The sequence below is a fragment of the Rhinopithecus bieti genome, unplaced genomic scaffold (assembly GCF_001698545.2).
Source record: "Rhinopithecus bieti isolate Rb0 unplaced genomic scaffold, ASM169854v2 scaffold_21649, whole genome shotgun sequence".
NCBI classification, from domain to species: Eukaryota; Metazoa; Chordata; class Mammalia; order Primates; family Cercopithecidae; genus Rhinopithecus; species Rhinopithecus bieti.
Window position 1 is genome coordinate 1,741,705 of NW_016811584.1, and position 20,352 is coordinate 1,762,056.

The 20,352-nt window shown below is 43.1% G+C and overlaps 1 protein-coding gene across 7 annotated transcripts in view; it reads right to left on the reverse strand.

Moving 5' to 3' along the window:
* The window catches only part of ARHGEF3 (Rho guanine nucleotide exchange factor 3), a 348,389-nt gene that overhangs the window by 68,873 nt on the left and 259,164 nt on the right, over nt 1–20,352 (reverse strand). The window contains exon 1 of one of the 7 annotated variants that reach the window (XM_017894196.1): nt 10,405–10,669. The exons of the other annotated variants lie outside the window; for them this stretch is intronic. Coding sequence (XP_017749685.1) covers nt 10,405–10,500 — 96 coding nt within the window. The 5' untranslated portion in view covers nt 10,501–10,669. Of the gene's footprint in view, nt 1–10,404; nt 10,670–20,352 lie in introns of those variants that run through there. 7 annotated transcript variants of the gene reach the window in all.

A 20,352-nucleotide genomic window follows, 5' to 3' on the forward strand; every position in this document is an offset into this window, starting at 1 on the left:
AATGCTGTATTTCTTCTTACTATTTATCACCTGTGCTGCAAACATTAGGTGTGCAGAGTTCAGAAAGACATCATTTTAAGATATGTTGTGGCCAGAAGTAGTGGCTCATGCCTGTAATCCCAGCACCTTGAGAGGTCGAGGCAGGAGGATTACTTGAGCCCAGGAGTTTGAGACCAGTCTGGGCAACACAATGAGTCCCTGACTCTACAAAAATAAAACAATTGAAAGAAAATTAGCCAGGTATGGTGGCACACGCCTGTAGTCCTAGCTGTAGTCACTACAGCTGTGGCTACTCTCGAGGCTGAGGTGGGTCGGAGGATCGCTTGAGCCTGAGAGGTTAAGGCTGCAGAGAGCCATGATTGTGCCACTGCACTCCAGCCTAGGCGACAGAACAAGCCCCTATTTCTAAAACAAACCAACAAAGAAAATACATCACCTATGTGTATAGAAGTTTGTATCTAGCCATTCCTTGTGGGCTTTTTAACAGTGATCTTACATCAAATTTAAAGTAGGGCCTTGCACTTGGAGATTACTCTGTACAGTGTTCTGGCTAACTTTAATGGGGTTCACTTAGAACATCCTGCAGAGAGACAGTGCTGCTTATCACCTACCCAAAACCATGACTGGCTTAAGCCAACATTGTGGCATGCCAAGAGGTCAAGACTGGGCAAGGAGGGACCAACATTGGGCCCTGCCTCCTAATTTCTCTGAATCTCTTTTTCCTCAGTTGACCAACAAAAGGACAGCTCCAGAAAAAAAGAAAACGAAGAAAAAATGAAAACTAAAAAATGAAAACCTAAAAACAAACAAAATAGCAAAAGTTTTAAAAAAAGGACAGTCCTTGCCTTGCCCAGCTCCCTCAGCTACTGCAAGGCTCAAAGGAGAAAATGCATGTGAAGATAAGTGACTGCTGGCTGGGTGCGGTGGCTCATGCCTGTAATTCCAGCTACTTGGGAGGCTGAGGTAGGAGAGTCACTTGGACCCAGGAGGCAGAGGTTGCAGTGAGCCGAGATCTTGCTGCTGCACTCCAGACTGGGCAAAAGAGTAAGACTTTGTCTGGGAAAAAAAAAAAAAAGGAAAAGAAAAAAAAGAAAACGACTACTATCTGAACAAAGGGTGGCATTGCTCTGGATTTATTGAGGACAATGAAAAAGGAAGGTGTCCTCATTGCAACATACCTGTCCCCACTTCTCTACATCCCATATGCACACATATAGGTTTAAACTGGTTACAATGAGTATATAATCATGCTCAACTTTTTTTCTCTTTATTTTTTCCAGGAACACTAGGGTATTTCTGTTTGCTAGTGAGTAATGGCTGCAAATGATGTCACTGACCCCTGTGCCAGAGGCCATGGTCATGGAGCTATTGCTCTATTGTAGGACAGAGAGGTTGTTGGCTTTTCTGTCCAGTTAAATAGGAAAGGATGCTAGACTGGAACCAAACCATCAGACTTCAGGCTCCAGCTAGGCCATTCCCAGCTGTGTGGTCTTGAGCAAATCATTGGACCTCTCTGACCCTTGGTATCTTTGTCTTTAAAATGAGGACAATTATACACTCAGGAGAGCCAAAGAATATAGAAGTACCTTGAAACTGTAAAATGCACAAACACAAAGCATGACTATTATTGCAAATAATGTCATTATGAACAACTTTGGAAATACAGCCTTTTCCCCACAAGAGCTAGAACACTACATCCAAATATCTGAACCATTTTTGTCCTTTAATATGCACAGAAAATGTGTTATCTTCTTTTTTTTTAATAGACACAAGGTCTTGCTATGTTGTGCAGGCTGGTCCCAAACCCCTGGGCTCAAGCAATCTGCCTGCCTCAGCCTCCCAAAGTGCTACAATTACAGGCATGAGACACCATGCCCCACCAATAAGTGTATTGTTTTCTAGCAACATTCATGGCATTGGGTTTTTTCTTCTTCTTCTTTTTTTTTTTTTTTAGACAGAGTCACACTCTGTTGCCCAGGCTGCAGTGCTGTAGCACAATCTCAGTTCACTGCAACCTCCACCTCCCAAGTTCAAGCAATTCTGCTGCCTCAGCCTCCCGAGTAGTTGGGGTTACAGGTTCCCGCTACCATGCCCAGATAATTTTTGTATTTTTAGTAGAGACTGGGTTTCACCATATTGGCCAGGCTGGTCTTGAACTCCTGACCTCAGGTGATCCGCCCACCTTGGCTTCCCAAAGTGCTGGGATTACAGGTGTGAGTCACCACGCCCAGATTGGTTTTATTATGTCTTAAAAATAGTTGCAACATCAATTAGGTATAAAATAGCACCTTATTATTGCCTTTTTCATTTCTATAATTCCTACTGGAGTGAACATTTTAAATAATCTTTACCATTCCTTGTGTGTGAACTGCCTTCTAGTATCTTTGGCTTATTTGTCAATGAATATCTTAGGGTACTTTTTAAATATCTGTATAAATTATTTATATGACAACAATGTTAATCTTTAGTCTGTCATCTTTACTTCAAAAATCTTTTCCAATGTATTAGTGTACTTCTCTTCTCTAAAGAAGCATATTAAGCCTAAAAGAAATCCTGTTTGTTGACACAGCATCATACAGTGTCTTTGCATTTATCAATACTCAAGATTTTCAGGCACACTAAAGATGTCCATAAGGAATAAGCAAGGACAGGAAAGAGATAGGACAGTATGTCACATTTGGAAAAGTTAGGGGAACCAGGAGCACTGGGCCAGGAGAAGGAAAGCATCTGAGGGGCAAGAGGGAGAGGAGAGAATGCACATATGCGTGGGTGGAGTGGGAGAGGTGTGGAGAGAGAGTAGTTTTCAAATACTTAAGGGCATAACACATAAGAAAGTATTACTGGATCAGGCACAATGTTTCATGCCTGTAATCCCATCACTTTGGGAGGCCGAGGGGGGTGGATTATCTGAGGTTAGGAGTTCGAGACCAGCCTGGCCAACATGGTGAAACCCTGTCTCTACTAAAAATACAAAAATTAGCAGGGCGTGGTGGCGTGCGCCTGTAATCCCAGCTACTCAGGAGGCTGAGACAGAAGAATAACTTGAACCCAGGAGGCGGAGGTTGCAATGAGCTGAGATAGCACCACTGCACTCCAGCCTGAGCAACAAAAGTGAGACTCCGTCTCAAAAAAAAAAAAAAAAAACACCAAACAAACAAAAAGTAAAGTATTACTGAATAACATACAGCTCCAGGAAGCAATGTTACAATTAAGAAAGGATTTTCTCGTCATCTATACTAAACACAGATGGAGTACACTCATCCTTCAGTATCCAGGGGTGATTGGTTCCAGAACCCTCTCAGATACTAAAATCTAAGGATGCTCAGGTCAATGATATAAAATGGCATACTGTTTGCCTGCATCCTACACACATCCTCTTACACTTTAAATCATTTCTAGAATACTTAAAATACTCAATACAATGTAAGTGATAATTGTTATCCTGTATTATTTTTTATTTGTATTATTTAAAATTGTTTTTTTTTTTATTGTTTTATTCCCTAATATTTTCTTTTCTTTTTTTTTTTTTTTCCCCAAATTTTTTTTTTTTTTTTTTTTTTTTTTTTTTTTTTTGGGGACAAGGTCTCCCTCTTTCATCCAGGCTAGGGTTGCAGAGGCACCATCTCAGCTCACTGCAGCCTCAAACTCCCTGGCCCAAGCAATTCTCCCACCTCAGCCTCCCAAGTAACTGGGTCTACAGGTGTGTGCTACCACACTTGGTGAATTCTTTGATTTTTTTTTTTTTTAAGAGATGGGGTCTTGCAGTGTTGCCCAGGCTGGTCTCAAATTCATGGACTCAAGCAATTCTACTGCCTCTGCCTCCCAAAGTCCTGGGATCCAAATAGTTTTGATCAATGGTTGGTTGAATCCGTGGACGTGAAACGAGTGGATATAGAGGCCCAACTGTATACCACCTAAAATGTTGTCCCTGGAGGTGTTTAAGCAGAGATTGAATGGATCTGGCAGCAGATAAGAATTGGGCTACATGTTCTCAACAGGCCTTTCCCACTCTGAAGTTCTCTGATGCAATGACCCTAGGTCATTTCCTGGAGGCTGGATTTGTTTGTTTCATAAATCCTCAGGAAAAAAAAAGCCTGTTTTGCTACTCCTTTCCTCCCCATCTTAAGAGCCAGAAAGAAGAAAAAAGTCTAGTGAACTTACCATTAAGGTTTCTGGTTCAGCTCCAATTAACTGAAATTTACTAACAATCAGGGCTACCTTCTCTCAAAAGGACACAATGGTCCAAACAGAAAGTCTGGGCACAAGTGTTTCCAGACTTAAAAAGAATCACTCCTTTCCCAGCCAGCAGAATGTTCGGAAACCTTTCCTGATTAACTTGTGACACAGTCTCTCTCTTTTTCTTTTTTGAAGATGGAATCTTGCTCTGTTTCTCAGACTGGGGTGGTGCTCAGCTCACTGCAACCTCCGCCTCCCAGGTTCAAGCGATTCTCCTGCCTCAGCCTCCTGAGTAGCTGGGATTACAGGTGTGCGCCATCACGCCTGGCTAATTTTTGAATTTTTAGTAGAGACAGGGTTTCACCATTGGTCAGGCTGGTCTTGAACTCCTGACCTCGTGATCCGTCCACCTCAGCCTCCAAGTGCTAGGACTACAGCTGTGAGCCACTGCACTGGGCGTGACACAGCCTCTTCTAAACTAGTTACTGGTGTCAACTTGTTTAAAAAAAAAAAAAAAAAAAAAAAAAAAAAAAGGAAGGCAATAGAAACCTCTGGCCTTCACTCCTGACAGTCCATGAGCCAACATAAGAATAAATGGCAATGCAGTCACGGCTATTTCCTCATTTTGTGTGTGACCTCTACTCATTATCAAGACTGACAAATTATGGAAGGCAACTGCACACATACATCACAAAGTAGCCCTTCCAGATACACACATCATCAATAACAATTACATTTACACAGGGCTTTGCACAATTAGGATGTGATCAGTAATTTATTTTCTTTCAGTAGTTATGAAAACAGTGGCATCTGTCCAGGATTTTTACGGGCAATCACAGGGTATCTTGAGAAAATGACACAATTTGCAAATATCCAGATGGTAGTTGGGCCTTCCAGTGATTGGTTTACACAGAAGGCTTGTGGTTAATATAGATAAGCAAAATGACTAACAGAACTAACGGTGTCACCTCCAGAGGTAAGCATGCAGAATTCTGCCAAAGACCACCTCCTTGGTCTTGAGAAACACAAAATGAAAATTGCTAAAACCCTCCCAAATGGGGGCTTGCAAACCCCACTCCCGTGAGTTGCAGCCGTTCTATGAAGTGGGCTGCCATAAGCATTGACTAACGGTGGGGTTTCCTAACCAGACAGGAAAAAATGGGCCTTCGAGCATCAGGCAATTTTTGGGGGCAGGCGGGTTCATCCTTCCCATGTTACGTGGTGAGAAGACCAATGATTTAGTCACTTAGAGGCAATGTGATGTGGTTGGAAAAGTACAGACTTCAGGGTCAACTGGGTTTTTAGTCTCATCTCCTTGACCCAGTATTAAAGCCATCCTGGGAAAGCCACTACCTGTTCTGAGCCTCAGTTTCTTCTTCTACAAAAGGGGGTATGAATACCAACCTCATAGGATTACTGTGACGATTAAGGGACTTACAGTAAAGTCCCTAATGCACTGCTGTGTGTAAAACAGCATTCAGGCAATTAGACTGGTGATCATCATGTTTCTTAAAACCATTTTAAGAATCTGTTTTGAGATGTAAAGATCTTAATTATAATGACATTTTTTGAGCACTTACTACATGCTAGGCACTATGGTTAGCAGTGCATATGAAACATCTCATTTGACCCTCACTATGGTCCTAGGAGTTAGAGCTCTCATCATTTCCATTTTACCGCTGCGGAAACAGGTTTGGAGAGGCACAGTAGCTTGTTTAAGGCCACATCACTAGCAGGTGGTGGAGACAGCATTGAGACTCAGGCAGTCTTATTTTAGTCAATGCCCTTGAACAGCATTAAATGTACACATGTAAAGTCAACACATTTTCCTCTTCTATTGCTAGTTCATGTGCATTCTTAAGGACCAAGTTTCCCAAAATAATTTTCCAACTGAACAGCCTCAGAATGATGGCTCAATGACCATAACCAGATCCTACAGCAAGTGATGGCCTTTTTCTGGGTAGCTCCGTGTGGCTTCCCACCCAGCAAGATCTCTGAGGTCATATGATTCCTGGAGTCTATTTAATCATCTGAAGAAATTACAGGATTCTAACTGTAATAACTCCTTACGACTAGTTTCATGTGGCTGTTCAGGTATACTATCCGTTCAATACAATATGATATAGATTCCAAGAAATGTAGAGATTACTAGAAACCAGTAACCCTTTAGCTTTTCAGCTGACATTCAAGGAGTACAGCCCGAGGTGCATACAATTTTAAAATGCACATGTTGACTGATAGAGGCATAAATCGTGGCAGGAGCATAGGGTTCACCTTGCCCTTTAGAAGTCAGCCTTAAAGGATACCTTCTCAGTTATGTAAGGTGGTCAAGGTTATACTTAAAAGATAATATTTTAAAGTATTTTGCATGTCTATTAAGTTTTGTATTACCACCCCACTTTTTATCCCACAGAGGTAAACACCCTTAGATGCTACAAGGGACGCTGATATTAAATGCTGGACTGAATCCATCAGGAAATTTGGCATTGGATCTTGGCTTAGCTTCTGATTTTCTTTGCAGCTTTCTGCAAATCACCTCCTCTCAGTGTCCTTATTCATAAATTGGTGAGAACAGTACAAGTTTTATGTTAACCTTACAACACGTTTGGGGTCTCAAGTGAGACACTAGACATAGTAGACTTAGAAAAGGAACAGAGCTCTGTCATTTCTAGGTGCATGTCATTATTCTCAGGGTCATGCAAGGCTACTGGCTAAGTCAAAATCAGAACCTATACTTTGGAGACCCAGGGCAGTATTCAGCTATTCATGAGATAGGCCTATGGTCTATGGCGCTACAAATTTTGAAAAACTGCTGAGAGTCAAAAGCAATGGCTACAAATATCATTAACTAAATCAGGCCTAATCTGACCAACATCTAAGATGGTAAATTTTAAAACCGAAAGTAAGTTGTCCACCAAGTTGTCAGATATATTCTCAAAAATAACAGAAACACCTCTTTGTATTTGCATTAAAAATGAACTGGACCTAAAACTCTTAAAAGCTTCTCACAAGGCTCTAGCTTCCTCAGCCAATGTGTCCATCTTACCTGAGCTTGCTTCCTTTTCTTCACATTTTTTTTTAAGCCTTCTTTTTAAAAAGCAAACCTCACTACAGGGAAATACTGATTTTTAACTTACATTCAGGATAATTCATTAGAGATAACACATTTTCTTCTAGTGATTGGATCAGGAGTTTAGGGCACCTATATAGACCAGTCCCTCCTGGCGTGGGAAGTAGATGACCAATAAATACAAAAACAGATAAACTGAACAAAGCTGCATCGAAGATTAGAAGAAATAAGCTTAATGCTCATATCATACCACAATTTTCTGTGAAAGTCTACAGCCATGAACTAAGCTCCTTAGATTTCACAATTAATGATTATAGCCAGCAGGATCTCACTGATTATGGATATTAAAATTAAACATTTGCCACCCAACTCAAATCCCCATGTCATAAGAAACAGCATTAAGAGGCAGTATTATACTAACAGACATGCAATATTATAATCCCTGTAGAATATTTTCAAAAGCTTAAAATAGATCATTTAAAAAAATAAAATACATTTTAAAATATCTTTTTTTTTTTGCTTTCACTGGAAACTACCACAAATAAAAAACTACAAATCACTTAAATCTTGAGTAGAATTTTTATTTGCTTTTAAGAGAATGTTTATTTTTGCATATTTTTTTACTCAGTGCGTGGTATCAAATGTACATCAATGCCGTTTGCCTGTTCTCCAGGAGCCTTTTCCTAAGTGGCTTTCCCCAGTACACTTGCTGCAAGTATAGGAGTGAATGCTAGAAGGCACTTGCCAGTCCCATGCTGTGTGCACTGTCCTACCCATGGCAAATTCGGAAGGAACAGCCATTACACACGGCCATTAAATGTTTAAAGGGCACAGGTGCTCTGTTGCAAAGGCCTCTGAAGGTCAACAAGTCCTGTTTTCCTAGAAAGGCCTCTGGATAGATCAATTTTTCTGTTTATTATAACCACATTCTTTCTACAAAGAAAACAATCACTCTTAAAAAAATACTTTCAGAGGAATTAACAGTCAATGCCTAGTTTATAAACAATTATATAATAATGTTTTTCAAAAGGCTGACAAGTGAATGCTATTTTTTAAACATTTACGAATACTGATGACACCTACTGGTGGAAAATATATTTTAGTTAACTGCTTATGGAGAAGCTAGGCCCACAAGGGTTGGCCGCCTTTTGCACTGATAATGAAACCAGAAAACTACCCCCTAAACTCACTTATGTTTCTTTTTCCAACTTTGCCAGTTTCCATTATCAGAAAATGATATGCTCATCAATGAAGTTAAAAGATATCTCTGCCTCAAAGTGTATAAAGCATACTTGATTTAGTGTTTAAATCAAACACTAAAAAACAAACAAAAACCCCAATGGTGATAGCTGAAAAATATTTACCAACTATTTCGAAAACTATTCCAACCCCTTCCTTACTTCTCACACCAGGATATCCCCATACAAGGAAAATAAGTCATACTGTATAGTCTAGATCCAGCTGCCAATGAAGAAAATTAATATTTGACATGTGATAAGTTTCATCATATTTATGATATAGACATATCAATATTCTATGTATAAGAATAAAATTAAGCAGGCAAGGTTTACCTAAGCCTTTAGCTAAACTACTCAAAAACACAGGACTAAGTGATAGTAGGAAGGGACTGGTTAGGGTCCTCAGCTATCCTCACTCTTCTTTGACCCACTTCAATTTATTAATTACATTGGTTATGCCTTTCTTCCTTACAAAAGGAGTTAGAGTGGGCACCAATTGTGCTGCTCCTATGCTCATGAAATTAGGAAGTTCCCACTGAAAAAATATTATATTCATTCCAGGCCTGACCAACCTGAATTCTATGCAGATGCTGCCCTATCAAACCTTAAATAAGACTCCAGATGCCACTAGGGCCATCACATTTTCACAGCTGCTGGCAACAAAAACTCTTTGTGATAATATTAAACTGAGCTGGGCTGTGGGGTTGGGTTTAGGTTAGGGAGAAGTTAGTTTGTGCTCAGCTTATAGAAAGCTGAATACAACCAGAGACTGTTTGGAGTCCTGTCAGCTTGGAGCAGCTCTTGCTAGAGGGAATGAATCTTTGATGGTGTGCTCCTGAATATACATGAGTCTGTAAGCCAAGTGCATACAGCTGAGCAGACCTAAGGAAGGCGAGTGGGTGGAACCTCAAGAATGCTGTGACAACGCCGGATGCACACCTGCTTTCAGCCTTTCCCCGGTGGCTGTGGTGATGTTTGCAGAGTGAGGTGTGGGAGAGTGGAAAGCTCCCAGATACACGCATGAGTGGCAATGAGCACCTAGGTCCTGTGGGTTCCACTGCAGCTTGACCACAGCAAAGCTGTAATCTAGTGAAAGTGACTGTATTCCCTAAGACCCTCAAAGAGAGAGATGCTTTCTCCTCCAGCTGAACCCAACCTTTAAGGCCTGAGCCATGTGCCAGAGAAAATAACACGCAAGAGGAAAATGCAGACTAAACATTACCTGGGAGCACTCCTTCACATCGCCCGCAAGGCATAGTAAAGTTCCCAGAAAGAGAAACGTTTCCAATGTTCCAAGGCAGCTTTCCATTGCCCTGAGGACTTTAATTCATTTTCAAGATCCATGTGGGAGACACTCCAATTTACTCATTTAGCCCCAGCCCCTCGGCTGACTGACCCTCACTGGCCACAGGTGATAGGCAGAGGTGCTGTGTCCTGTCTTTGCTGCCAAAAGGCTGCAAGGCCAAGTCTGACAGGTGAGAGGGCTGTAACTTCCCTCTGCTCTCCCATCCCAGGCAAAAAGAAACTCGCTTAAAGGGTAGCCCTTCCCTGACCCTGGGGCTTGCTGACAAGTAGGAGAAAGTCTCTCGGAGGGTCCAGACAGAAGATGAACAGTCTGAGAGCCCTGCAAAAGCAAGGAGGTGGCTGCTTCCAGACCGGCAGGTAGAGGGACAGGGAGAGAGGAGGCAGCCAGTGTTTGGTCCACAGAGAAAGAGCGAGAGAAAAGGAGACAGGGTGAGAGATGGCGACGGGGAGACACAAAGAAGACGGTGTGAGATATGTAGAGAAAGTGACACACACGGAAAGTGAGAGATGGGAACAGATACAGTGACACCGGGCGGGCGCCGAGAGAGTGGGAGATGGAGGGAGACGAGACAGGCAGATGGCCCCTAGAGGTCCAGGTGCAGGGCGCGGCCCTACCTCGGCGTCCTTGGCCGGACCGCTGGCCGGGGGTAGCTCCAGGCTGCAGTTCGCCCGCTTGACCGTGAGGTAGAAGGGGTAATCCTTGGCCACCATGGCGGCTGCCGGGCCTGCCCTTTGGGATGTCACCGCTGACCCTAGGCGACTACAAAACTCCCAGGCGAAAGGGGGCCCCAGCTCCACGATGCCGGGCGGAGGTGGCTACACGGAGACCGACAGCCGGCTTCCAGCCGGGCGGGACTCGACTGGGCTCCGGAGCCGAGTGGGCGGGGCTGTGCCAGTCACGCCTTGATGGGTGGGGAGGGGGCGGGCCGCCGACTCGGCACCGCCCCACGCCCACATGCCGCCGCACGGACTCCTCTTGGAGCTGCGAGGGGCGTGGGGCGGTCCCGAGGGTGGAGAGGGACCTCTCTCTGCCAGCGGGCATTCGACTCCGAGCGCCCCCGCGGAGCGTGGGCCGCGATTGCGGGGCTGGCGGATCCCGTGATAGGTCCTTCGGGTTCTTTGGCACTCTCCGGGTGAGAGAGGCTGCGGGTAGAAAGGAGGCTGGGGCGAAACCGGGCGACGGGGAGAAAGGAGGCTCTAGTGACACCCAGCGGCAGGAAGGAGCCTGGGGGAAAAGCGAGCGTTGTAAAAGCCCACATTAGAAAAGGGTGGTGTTCTCTCTTGCCCTCTTCCCAGGCCACTGCACGCTTTTTTTTTGTTTTGAGACGGAGTCTCGTACTCGCTCTGTCGCCCAGGCTTTTTTTTTTTTTGAGACGGGAGCTCGTTCTCCCTCTGTCGCCCCGGCTTTTTTTTTTTTTTTTTTTAATGAATGTCACTGGAGTATAATCTACAAATGGCAAAATGAACCCATTTTAAGAGTACCGTTTGTTGAGTTGTGACAAATATAAACACCCGTATAACCACCTTCACAGTCGGTATACAAAACATTTCCACCACCCCCGGAAAGTTCCCTGGAGACCTTTCCCTTTGCACCCATTTTTAAATTTGACTAGGATGTTCAGAGGCTGTCTGACACTCGAGGGCAATCTGACAGGGTGTCCCTTCAAGTATAAAGCTCTGCATGGATGACCCGGCCCTACCACACCTTTCTGGATCCTGTTTTGAGAAACAATGACATTGGAAATACCCAAGAAGGCGATTGATTGTAAGGTTGTTTGCACCAGCCCTGTCTGTGGCAGTAAAAAATAAAAAGTAGCTGGAAACAATGGTAATATATCCATCAATAGGGAGTGCTTAAATAAACTTTACTCACTGTGTAATACCACTTAGCAGCAGTGAAAAAGGAGATGGGTCTATGGATGTGGCATGGAAAGATCTCCAATGTATTAGACTCAGTTTAAAAATAATCGCAGACTAAGCACAATACAATACCATTTATGTTAAAAAAAAAAAAACAAAACTACAAGTTTACCACAGAATATCATATATTTTCTATAGAGACATATTTGTGGGTAAATAGCATTGAACGCTGTCTAGAAGAATCCATAGCAAGCTTTTACCAGTTCCCCTGAAGCTGAAGGGAGGCACCTGGGTTTAAAGAATTAAAGATAGTGAACAAAAGGGACTTAAGCTTATAGCTCATGTTTTAAAATTTTTTGTAAGAAAAATACAGCCTGGGCAGCAGTGACACCCTGTGTCTACAAAAAAAAAAAACAAAAAATACAAAAAATTAGCCAGGCATGGTGGTGCACACCTGTAATCCCAGCTACTCCAGAGGCTGAGGTGGGAGGATCACTTGAGCTGGGAGGCAGAAGTTGCAGTGTGCCAAGATCATACCACTGCACTCCAGTCTGGGTGACAGAGATGCTAAAAAAAAAAAAAGAAAAAATAGAAAAGAAAAGGAAAAAAAGAAAGAGAAATAGAGAGAGGAAGGAAGGAGAAAAGATAAAAGAAAAGAAAAAGAAAAAAGAGAAAAGAGAAAAAAAAATTGGCTCGGTTCAGTGGCTCACACCTATAATCCCAACAATTTGGAAGGCCAAGGCAGCAGTGTAGCTTGAGGCCAACAGTTCAAGACCATCCTAAGTAACATAGGAAGATCCTGCCTCTACAAAAAATTTAAAAATTAGCCGGGTATGGTAGTGCATGCCTGTAGTCTCAGCTAATCCCGAGGTTGAGGTGGGAGGACTGCCTGAGCCCAAGAGTTCAAGGCTGCAGTGAGCTATGATTGCACCACTGCACTCTAGCCTGGTGACAGAATGAGACCCCGTCTTAAGAGAAAAAAAGAAAAATATCTTCATTCATGGCACTACTTGGGAAATTACAGCTTTTTTAATATCAAAATTATATCTTTTCTTTTCTTTTTTTTTTTTTTGAGATAGGGTCTTGCTTTGTCGCTCAGGCTGGAGTATAGTGGCATGATCTCAGCTCACTCCAACCTCCTCCTCCTGGACTCAAGTGATCTTTCCACCTCAGCCTCCCAAGTAGCTGGGACTACACGCCTGGACCAGTGTGCCCGGCTAATTTTGGTATTTTTGTAGAGACAGGGTTTCACCATGTTGCCCAGGCTGGTCTGCAACTCCTGAGCTCAGGCAATCCACCCGCCTCGACCGCCCAAAGTGCTGGGATTACAGGTGTGAGCCACCATGCCCAGCCCTAAAATGATCATCTCTCCAAAGTTATTTTGTAGACTGCACTGATGAATCTTTTTCCTCTTCATGTGGAAAGTCATGACTATATCAGGTGGTAATCTACAGAGACATTGTTTTTTGTTTTTACTTCCTGAGGATACAGGGGATAGTGGGAATGGTGATCTCTAGTCCTTGTTTGCATGTTCTTTGCTTCTAGCTGAGGTCAGAACCCAGCAGTTCCTACTTCTCAGGCAAGACACCTGATAATACACAGCTCTTCATCCCAGGTATCAAATCCACACCCTGGCACTAAATCCACTTACTTTCCTACTCAGCTAGTGCAGACAGACTGCCTTTGGAGGCAGAAAGAATCGGGCCCAGTGTAGCCAGCCTGTTATTACCACACATGTAAATGAAGCTCCTGAATGAGTAGAGGTTCCAACTGAAATTGAAGAGAGCACCTGAGTTTTTTCCCCTCTATAGACAACCTGAAGCAATGGGAAGAAAACTGCCTAAGAAGAGGTATGGGGCACGAAAGAGCACCTCAGAATCACTGATTTTTCCTATTTGTATTCCTGAACACAACTTTATCATTTTAGCCTGAGCTGTGCTGATGGGGAGCTCACACAAGTGCCCCAAAAGCTAGCCAAGCTTGGTGGGGGTGTGAGAGTAACCTCATCTCCAAGTAGCCCCTGATTAACTATGCAGCCAAAGGCAGGGCCAGAGGCAGACACATGCTTCACTCAGGGCTTGCCTGGTCACCAAGAACCTGTGCCCAAGTACCTGAGCCACTTCTTACTCCCCTTCCTCTTCCTGCTCTTCTGGCCCTCACAGTCCACTATCTCAACTAGAAGACGCTGGCCATCAAAGCCACTGGCTTTTACCCCCAAAAGAGCTTGCTGGGCCTTGTTCTCCAGTTGGAAAATGTACTTACAGCACCTGGTGAAGAAAATAGTCACCCTGGCGAAGTCTGATAGCCCTGGGACTGGGTTGCTTATCACAGTATCCTTAGGGCCGAGCAGGGAGTCTGACATACCGTAAGTCCAGAGTAACAGTAAACAACCCCTAAGAAAGATGTTTATTTTATTTTATTGTTTTGAGATAGGGTCTCGCTTTGTTGCCCAGGCTGGAGTGCAGTGACACGATCTTGGCTCAGTGCAGCCTCAACCTCCTGGGCTCAAGCAATCCTCACACCTCAGCCCCTCAAGTAGCTGGAACTACAGGCACACGCCACCACGCCCAGCTAATTTTTGTATTTTTTGTAGAGATGGGGTTTCACCATGTTGCCCAGGCTGGTCTTGAATTCCTGAGCTCAAGTGATCTGCCTACCTCAGCCTCCCAAAGTGCTAGGATTACAGGCATGAGCCACTGTGCCTGGCTTCCGAAGAAATGTTAAAGTGCAACTTAGGTTGAAGCCCAACTATTGCAGAGCAATGAACAGTCATATTGATTGATGAGAAGGCTGCCATATCCATCTTCTCTTAAAACATTTATTTGCTCTTCTTAAAAGATACTGGAGCCATAAAAATCAATAAATACACAGGGCTACACAACATATGTATGGCAAACATATCTCTTTTCCACTATATACGCTAGGCAAAGAGAAAGAGACAGAGGCAGAGAGATTGCTAATAGCCTGTAACAATTTAAATAGTGCTGCAAAAAAGCATAAGCTACAAAAGGAAAGATGGGAATCTGGAATTCCCTTGGGTGGTCTGATTCTTCCAAGCTTCTTATAGCATGAAATTCTCACCACCCAGAATAGGATTCTGCTGTTTATAAACATATATTTTTGGTACAACAAAGCCTATGAACTCAAGCCAGCAATTTTGGGTGTATACAAGCCGTGTATATGGTCCTTGAGACATTTAATGAATTTTCAGGAGTATTTTTGACCTCATGCAATTTCCACCTTGATCCCTGACTTCAGCACCTTCCCCATATGTAATGCACTGCTCTACCATTGACAGATTTGGGTTTTGTGCAATCTGCCTGGGACTCTGTCTGGGGATGTCCATGATCAAAGACTGTCAGAAAACAGGCAGCGCTGCAGGAGGGCTTCCAAGCATATCCCTAAGGTTAGTGTCACAGTTGAGGGAAGCTGGTCCAGCCCTGCAATGCTGCCAAGCTAAGTGGCCCCAGGAGCCCGGCGCTCCCCATTCTGCCTGTGTGTGTGTTTATGGGTTTAGGAACAACACTGCTCTAACAGGCAGCTTCACTCAAAGAAACGGCACAAAGTGTATTTCAGAACTTGCCTTCGGCACAGCCCGTTATAATCCTATAAAATGCTTCACAGTTGGGCAGTGTTCCCTGCCAGCCAGAAGCCTGGAGACTGAAATAACGAGGGCTGTTCTGCATTTGCAGGAACTGTGCCAAGCCCAGGGCCTGTGGTCTTGCCTGTGTTGAGCAGGGGTCATTTGGGCTGCTAGTGGAATGGTGGGCCTGAATACAGAAGCCCACCACTGGTTATTAGCCCCTTTTAGACTTGTAGACAACCAGGCAAGGCTTGGAGACCATCTGTCAACTCCTTAAATCCCAGTCCCATGACTGGGAGCAGAGCAGGCCCAGCCTGAGGATAAAACCAGAAGCTAACGTGGCTGTGACAACCTTCTCAGCCAACAGGACAATGCTTTGTCCTATTAGCATTATATTTTAACATGAGGAATAGCGAGTTCTATTTTATTTTATTTTATTTTATATTTTATTTTATTTTATATTTTATTATTTTAATTTATTTTATATTTTTGAGACAGAGTCTTGCTCTGTCCCCCAGGCTGAAGTACAGTGGTGTGATCTTACTCACTGCAACCTCTGCTTCCTGGGCTCAAGCAATTCTCTCGCCTCAGCCTCCTGAGTAGCTGGGATTACAGGTACACACTACCACACCCNATTTTATTTTATTTTATATTTTATTTTATTTTATATTTTATTATTTTAATTTATTTTATATTTTGAGACAGAGTCTTGCTCTGTCCCCAGGCTGAAGTACAGTGGTGTGATCTTACTCACTGCAACCTCTGCTTCCTGGGCTCAAGCAATTCTCTCGCCTCAGCCTCCTGAGTAGCTGGGATTACAGGTACACACTACCACACCCGGCTAATTTTTGTATTTTTAGTAGAGACGGGGTTTCACTATGTTGGCCAGGCTGGTCTCGAACTCCTGACCTCAAATGATCTGCCTGCCTTGGCCTCCCAAAGTGCTGGGATTACAGATGTGAGCCACCATGCCAGGCCTGAGTTCCTTTTTCTTTAAAGGCTTGTTCATCCATCCATTCATTCATTTATCAAATAATTAGTGAATGCTTATTACAGTCAGGTGTTCAATTAGATACATTTCTCCCTTCCTCTTCTCCACCCGTTCCTGAACTTCTATGCCAGGCAGACATTTAATACATAGTTGCTCAAAGAATATGGCCGATTTTAAAATATGGCTGTTCAATTGTAACCCATGTGCTTACATTTGAAGGAGCTCAAGGAACAGTAGCTGATCCCCCAAAGCCTGGGCCTCCAATATGTGTATCTCCATCTGCTTTCCCTGGTATCTGAAGTCATCTCTTCTACCTGCGAATGTGGTATGGATGGTGTAGGTATATGTTGGGCACATGAGTGTTGCAACGCCTTTTCCCTCCCCTTTCATTTGGGTGACATTCCCAGTTAATGCAAGCCCCCCTCTCCTCTCTCTAATTTCAGTTTTGATGGGGAGGGAAACTGAAGAAGTTCTGGCAGTGAATTCTGACAGATCAGGACTGTGATTTACTGCTAGACAGGTAAAAATGGCATGAATGAAGCACTGATCATCTCTAAACTCATACCAGTATCACTATTCTCCCTTTGCCTGAGGAGCTGTCCACTGACTCCAGTCTAGATTTACAAAAATGTATCCCTGGGCTGGGCGCAGTGGCTCATGCCTGTAATCCCAGCACTTTGGGAGGCCAAGGAGGGCGGATCACCTGAGGTCAGGAGTTCGAGACCAGCCTGACCAACATGGTGAAACACCGTCTCTACTAAAAATACAAAAATTATCCAGGCATGGTGGCGGGTGCCTGTAGTCCCAGATACTTGGGAGGCTGAGGCAGGAGAATCACTTGCACCTGGGAGGCAGAGGTTGCAGTGAGCCGAGATCGTGCCACTGCACTCTAGCCTGGGCGACAAAGTTAGACTCTGTCTCAAAAAAAAAAAAAAAGTATCCCTGAATATTCTAAAGCTGGAAGTCTTAATTCTTGCATTTTCTTTAAGGTCTCATTTTCTGAAAAACTGGTTAAAGGAGAGAATCTCTCTCTTTCTCCCAACTGCACTAATCCTGTGGATTATCAGCTACAAAGCAAAAAGTAGTAATAATAAATTAGCCAGTCACAGTGGCTCACGCCTGTAATCACAGCACTTTGGGAGGCCGAGGCAGGAGGATTGCTTGACCACAGGAGTTTGAGACCAGCCTGAACAACATAAGACCCCCATCTCTACAAAAAAAAATCCAAAAATTAGCTGGGCGTAGTAGCATGTGCCTGTGGTCCCAGTTACTTAGGAGGCTGAGGTGGGAGGATCCCTAGAGCTCAGGAGGTCGAGGTTGCAGTGAGCCATAATCATGCCAGTGTACTCCAGATTAGGCAACAGAGTGAGAACCTGTCTCAAAATAATTAATTAATTAAAATAAAAATAAAAAATTAGCTATGAAATTAGCAAAATTTTATTTTTCAAAAAAATAATGTTAAAGTGTTTTGTCCTGAAACATCATAAACATTTGCTAGCCTCTGGTTCATAAGAGCAATGCTTCTCAACCAATGGTGATTTTACCTCCCAGCAGATATTTGGCAATGTCTGGATGTATTTTTGATTGATTGTCAGTGGACAAGGCCAGGGTGCCATTGGCATCTAATAGGTAAAGGCCAGGGATGCTGTTAACACTTATAATACACAGAACAGCTTCCCATAACAAAGAAGTAGCAGGTCCTAAATGTCAATAGTGCCACTACTTAGAAACGCTGTGGTAAACAGAGAGTGGCACTGAAATATGGCATTGGAGCCAAGGGAATCTGTGGGTATTGACCTCAAGGTATTTTCACTTTAGTTTTTGATCATTGATTGGTATCAAATATCAGCTTAGGCTTGGTGGGACAAAGAAGAAATGCTTGAGTGCCAAGAAACACCAGAATAGGGCAATGAATCAAGTCTTCCCTGATGCCCAGACCTGACCCTTGGCTGAATAACAAATTCCATAAAATACAAGACAGACAAAAGAATAAAGAGGAATATAGGAGTAAGAGAGTGAGGGGACAGAAAATTATCTTAAACTGCTTCAGGTACACAAATATACTTTAAAACACCAGTGAAAATTAAAGTTTCAATGAAGTATAACAAAGAAGAAAACAGGGAAGAGGGAATTTTTTTCAAGTCTTATTCTTTCCCAGGACAACCTTTGCCACTGTATTTGTTTTGGGGGGCAGAAATGCAAACTCAGTGATTAAATAAAAACCCCAAGGGGTTTAATTTACTATTTTCTTGATATATGGTGTTTCTGAATGCACGGCTTGTATAAACAAAAACCTGTCTCACTCAAGATTTTGCAGTAAGAATCCTGACCTTCTCCAATTTGAACTTATACCTATCAGCAGGCTTGTTCTGCCCACAGAATTAATAAAACATTTTCTGTGTACTACTAGAGTATCTTTGAACTTTATGGAGAGTCTGCCTTTGTTTGAGAGTATTTCATATTTGGGGGTTAAGGATTCAATAAATATGTTATATTTAATTTTTAAAATTTTTTTACTTTTTTTTTCCCCTCTGTGACAGTTTCACTTTGTCACCCAGGCTGGAGTGCAGTGGTTGCAATCTCAGTTCAATGCAACCTCCACCTCCCAGGTTCAAGCAATTCTCCTGCCTCAGACTCCCGAGAAGCTGCGATTACAGATGTGTACCACCATGCCTGGCTAATTTTTGTGTTTTTAGGAAAGACTGAGTTTCACCATGTGGGCCAGGCTGGTCTCGAACTCCTGGCCTCATGTGATCTACCTGCCTCGACCTCCCAAAGGGATTACAGATGTCAGCCACCATGCCTGGCCATATATTTATTTAGTTATTTATTCCCCTCAGGCTACAACTAAGGTATTCGTATTCATTTATGTGGGTTTCATATACTAACCATTATTCAGAGAAATTAATTAGAACCTAAAATGTGCAAATTCCAGCTTTGGATATTAGAAGTGTTTTCTCTTCTATCAACTACAAACTCAGTAATCAAAGTACCATATTTCATCGAACCTAAGACTGTAATATGTGCTATTATTTTATGTACTCTCTAGAAAGAAAAATAGGCTGGGTGTGGTGGCTTACCCCTGTAATCCCAGCACTTTGGGAAGCTGAGGCGGGCAGATCAGTTGAGCCCAGGAGTTGGAGACCAGCCTGGCAACATGCTGAAACCCTGTCGCTACAAAAAATAGAAAAAGTAGATGGCATGGTGGCACACATCTGTACTCCCAGCTACTCGGGGGGCTTGAGCCCAGGAAGCAGAGGTTGCAGTGAGCTTAAGACTGTACCATTGCACTCCAGTCTGGGTGACAGAGAGAGACTCAGTCTCAAAAACAAAAGAAAAGAAAAGAAAAGAAAAGAAAAGAAAAGAAAAGAAAAGAAAAGAAAAATATTGCCAATTAAATTATATGATCAATTGTAAGACCCTTGGCAATTCCAGAGAAGTTAACATGTGGAGGAAAATGTATAAAACAGCAAAATATGGCAGTATTCATATCATCTGGCCTGAATTTGAAAACCCATACATTTATAGAAAAATGACTTCTGAGGAGTCAGGGACACTTCCAGAGACCACCCGCTATGAAATTGACTAAGAAGCTTATCAAATCCATATATATCCCTGAGCCCCACTTTGGGTCCAATGAATTGGAATCTTTGGCAGCAGACCCAGAAATCTGTAAAACACCCTCAAAAAGCACTGTTTGAGTAACATACATTGTGTTATGAATCAGAATGATCAGCAAGCCCAATAATGAACCCCCAGCAACAGGCTAGAAATGCTCTGACCAAAAGTCTTCAGTCCTGAGGTGCACAGGGGGTAATTAGCCCAATGGCTGTAGCATCAAAACCCAGAATGGGCATAGGGAGCCTCTTAACTTGTTCATCCAAACAAACATGCACTGAGGAACTACTGTGTGCCACACCACGCTATATACAGATGGGTACCTCAAGGATATGATGAAAAATCGACAAATCTATACTCCGAGTAAACTACCAAGTAAGCCACCCACTAGGAGATGTGTTCTGGCTCTTGGGACTTGATTTACAATCTGGTATCCAAGGTTCCAATTTAAAACATATTTATCTTCATAGCCAGAGGGCATGACAGCATTTACGTTTTTTTAAAATTAGCT